Source organism: Grammomys surdaster, unplaced genomic scaffold (genome assembly GCF_004785775.1).
Source record: "Grammomys surdaster isolate TR1022 unplaced genomic scaffold, NIH_TR_1.0 64, whole genome shotgun sequence".
Classification (NCBI taxonomy): Eukaryota; Metazoa; Chordata; class Mammalia; order Rodentia; family Muridae; genus Grammomys; species Grammomys surdaster.
In genome coordinates, this window is record NW_021604566.1 from 6,611,577 (window position 1) to 6,615,615 (window position 4,039).

A 4,039-nucleotide genomic window follows, 5' to 3' on the forward strand; every position below is an offset into this window, starting at 1 on the left:
TAATCTCAGCTCTGTATGGATGGTACAGTAGACTGGAATGTCCTTGAGAGTGACATATCTGGACATGACATATTAATGTTCATGTAAAATTCTCTTTCATTTTAGCCATTCACTTAGCAGGTGTTCATAAAGCATCTGCCTCACTAAAGACCTGCAGGGATCCAAACAGTCTCTGCTTGTGGGGTGTCAACAAATGAAGTAAGAAAGAACTCGCATAACTTGATTCAGAAAAAAAATCTTAACATGTAGCAATAGGTAAAGAATAGGCAGGAGATGGGCATTAGCAAATGAGAGAAAATAGCTCTGTCAGCATTGGAGCCAGCCAAGTTCAGGCATGAAGCTTGCATGTTTGAAGCAGTTGCTGGTCCATAAATCAAGTATCTGGATGGGCAGTGAATTCGAGACCACGAACACCTGGTGACCAGCCCAGGCATAAAGGTACACTGAGGCAGGCAATGAATGACGTGTGGCCTTGGAAGTTGTGGGGGCAAAAGATACAATTGTGGGAGCTAAAGCAGCTTATTTTAGGAAAATTTTCTCTTCTTTAACTCTTTGCTAATCTAAGGCCAAAGGCTCCTGGCCTCTTTTAATTAGTTCTACAGTTAGCAGCAGGGGATTAAGAAGAAAAGCTAACTACTCAGGCTTTTTGTTCCATGACTTTTGGGCCCCTTGCTGATCAGGTGAGAGGCTCAGAGTTCCTTAACTCTGTGAGCCGGAGAAAAGAGAAAAGAAGAATATCAGGCACACAGAAAAAAGACTCACTCATTCTGGATGAAGCAGAGAAAAGAAACTCCAGCAACCATTGCATTTCTCAGTGTTTAAACCGTCTCTACAAAAAATTACCTCATACAACTATCAGGTAGATCCATTACAACATGATAACCAATTACATGGTTTTCTAAATACTTTTACATTCCAGTAAGATCATAGAAAATTTAAAACAATAGTCTATGTCAAATGTCAATATGACTTAAAGAATTACAGCAGAATTGTTTACATGTCTTTCCTTAAGACTAATACCATGCATTATTTGTCACTAGCTCCATAAGTTCATCATATGTTTAAAGTAATAATTTTTGTGTTGTAAGTTATTCTAAGTTGACAGTTTTGTTAAAAGACAAATCATCTGCCCAGCATATCTCATTATTTTGAAGTTTTGTATAGATAAACTAGTCAATATTTTACTTCCTGCCCTTGCGCCTACAATAAATTGTCCATTCATCATTTAAGACCTATAGTTAGCAAATAATGGTCTCACACCTAACCTAGAAGAAATGTTTTCCTTGATCATAATTTGTTCCAAGACTGCTTTCTTTTCCTAGTGCAAATAGGCCTAGTCACATGAAGGTTTGCAGTTTTTATATCCCATGGGAGGCTTGGGATTACTTTTATCAATTTGGGAACTCTATAAAATCATTATCAGGGATTATGAAATCATTAATTCATCTACACAGTACATTGCCATATTGATTCTGCAGGAAATGTGCCCAACAGGGTGGGCTAATGCCCAGAAATCATTAATGCTCTGTAATAGTGACAGGAAAGGCATATCATCAGTGAGAGGCAATCCTGGGATGAAGTGTCTAAGGACCCTACATTTCAGAGCTCATCTATTACAGGCTGTGCAAAAACAGTGAGCCATCTCCAAAAAACTCACATGTCTCAGCCTTTCCCAGATGGCTTCTGACAATTAACATTAATCTTGAACTGTATTGGTATGAATTCAAAATAATGGAAGGATTATAGGGAGATCAATGCTTTCCTTGTGTTTTGGTTGAACCTTCAGAAAGACCTATATACAGTGAAGGAAGTGATGTTCCCAACTGAACCACCCGGAGGACCAGGAGAGTACTCAGCCTTTCATTCCAGTCCTGTGGTATCAGTGCAGCAACTTTCATTGCCTGATTTTTCTTCCCTATAAATTAGATGTGCTCTCAGTTCTCTCAAATTCCATGGAATAAAAGGAAACAGCCACTACAAAATATTTTAGTCAAGCTTCTCTATTGATATGACAAATATTGAAATGAAAAGGTTTGTTTAGGGCCCTCATTCGCTCGTGCTCCCCGCCCGCCACCTGCGGTCTTCCATCGGTTCTCTCCCTTAGCCCACCGTCTCCCACGGAGCTCCTCGTCCTTGTCTCAGAGCTCGCGGACTCGCTCGCGGACAGGCGTCCTCAGCGCAAAGAGGCTGGATTTGGAGTCGTCACCTTGAGCCTTGCATCTGAAAAGTTTCAGGTACTTTGTACAACTGTGTCCCAGAAGCTGTGTGTTTTCAGCAACTTCATAAGTGATGGCTTCCATTAGGAAGAAACTGGTGATTGTTGGTGATGGAGCTTGTGGTAAGACGTGCTTGCTCATAGTCTTCAGCAAGGACCAGTTCCCAGAGGTTTATGTGCCCACGGTGTTTGAAAAGTATGTGGCAGATATTGAAGTGGATGGAAAGCAGGTAGAGTTGGCTTTATGGGACACAGCTGGACAGGAAGATTATGACCGCCTGAGGCCTCTCTCCTATCCAGACACTGATGTTACACTGATGTGTTTTTCCATTGACAGCCCTGATAGTTTGGAAAACATCCCAGAAAAGTGGACTCCAGAATTTAAGCATTTCTGTCCAAATGTGCCCATCACCCTAGTTGGGAACAAGAAGGATCTTCGGAATGATGAGCACACAAGGCGGGAGTTAGCCAAAATGAAGCAGGAGCCGGTAAAACCTGAAGAAGGCAGAGATATGGCAAACAGGATTGGCGCTTTTGGGTACATGGAGTGTTCAGCAAAGACCAAAGATGGAGTGAGAGAGGTTTTTGAGATGGCCACGAGAGCTGCTCTGCAAGCTAGACGTGGGAAGAAAAAGTCTGGGTGCCTCATCTTGTGAAGCCTTGTGAAGAGCAGCCTCATGCGGTTAATTTGAAGTGCTGTTTATTAATCTTAGTGTATGATTACTGGCCTTTTCATTTATCTATAATTTACCTAAGATTACAAATCAGAAGTCATCTTGCTACCAGTATTTAGAAGCCAACCGTGATTATTAATAATGTCCAGCCTGTCTGACTAGCCAGTGTCCTCTGACACTGCTCCAACAGCCCACTCTGCACTCCACCCGACACCAGGCGCTCAGTCAAAGAATTTAACTTCTAGCTTCTTTCTATAAGTTGGTAACTTTTGTGAATTAAGCTGTAACTACTTTATAACTAACATGTCCTGCCTATTTTCTATCAGCTGCAAGAACTCTGGTGAGTCACTACTTCAGAGCTTTACTTCTTAACAGATTCCATTGGCAGAGCTCTGGGGTAGGCATCCAGGTTTTGAAAACTCGTCCAGCCAGAAAGGCCCAAGTCCACGCAGCTGTGGCAGAGTTACAGCTCTGTGGTCTCATGTTAGTTACCTTATAGTTACTGTGTAATTAGTGCCACTTAATGTATGTTACCAACAAATAAATATATCTACCCTAGACTAGATGTAGTATTTTTTCTATAATTGGATTTCCTAATACTGATATTTGTCATTCCCACAGAAAGTGTATTGCATTTTTTTTTAAGAAAGTGTATTTGGAAATAAAGTCAGATGGAAAATTAAAAAAAAAGAAAAGGTCTGTTTAGAAAGAAGAGGGTTTTTTATTTGTTCACTAGCATGTATTAGTTATATATAATGGGTTCATTATAACATTTTCCTACATATACACAATACACTTTGTTCAAATCATTCCTGTTAGTCTCTTATCCTCCCTCAAAATTAATTCCTTTATACTAATTAGCCAATTTATAAATGTCTTTTTTCTTTTTTCTTCCTTTTTCCTTTGTCTCTCTCTGTCTGTCTCTCCTCCGTCCCGGTCTCTCTGTCCCTGTCTCTGTCTGTCTGTCTGTCCGCCCACCTCTCTCTCTTTCTTTCTCGTGTGTGTGTGTGTGTGTGTGTGTGTGTGTGTGTGTGATGTTTGACACAATGAATTTAATATCAGGGGTCTTTTGCTTTGTTTTTTTTTTGTTGTTGCTGCTGTTGTTTTTATTTACTGAAGCAGGGGAAGCCTACTATTCTGCTAACTGAAC

The 4,039-nt window shown here is 40.5% G+C and overlaps 1 protein-coding gene across 2 annotated transcripts; it reads left to right on the plus strand.

Moving 5' to 3' along the window:
- The first annotated feature begins 2,175 nt into the window (after nt 1-2,175).
- LOC114623203 (transforming protein RhoA) lies at nt 2,176-3,003 on the plus strand. Of its 2 annotated transcripts, XM_028769911.1 has the most exons (2): nt 2,176-2,445; nt 2,698-3,003. In XM_028769911.1, exons 1-2 carry the CDS (start codon nt 2,290-2,292, stop codon nt 2,869-2,871), a joined length of 330 nt encoding a protein of 109 aa, XP_028625744.1. In that variant the 5' UTR covers nt 2,176-2,289; the 3' UTR covers nt 2,872-3,003. The 2 variants fall into 2 exon arrangements, with proteins under 2 accessions (XP_028625744.1, XP_028625736.1); XM_028769903.1 differs by having other exon boundaries at nt 2,176-3,003.
- The last annotated feature ends 1,036 nt before the right edge of the window (nt 3,004-4,039 follow it).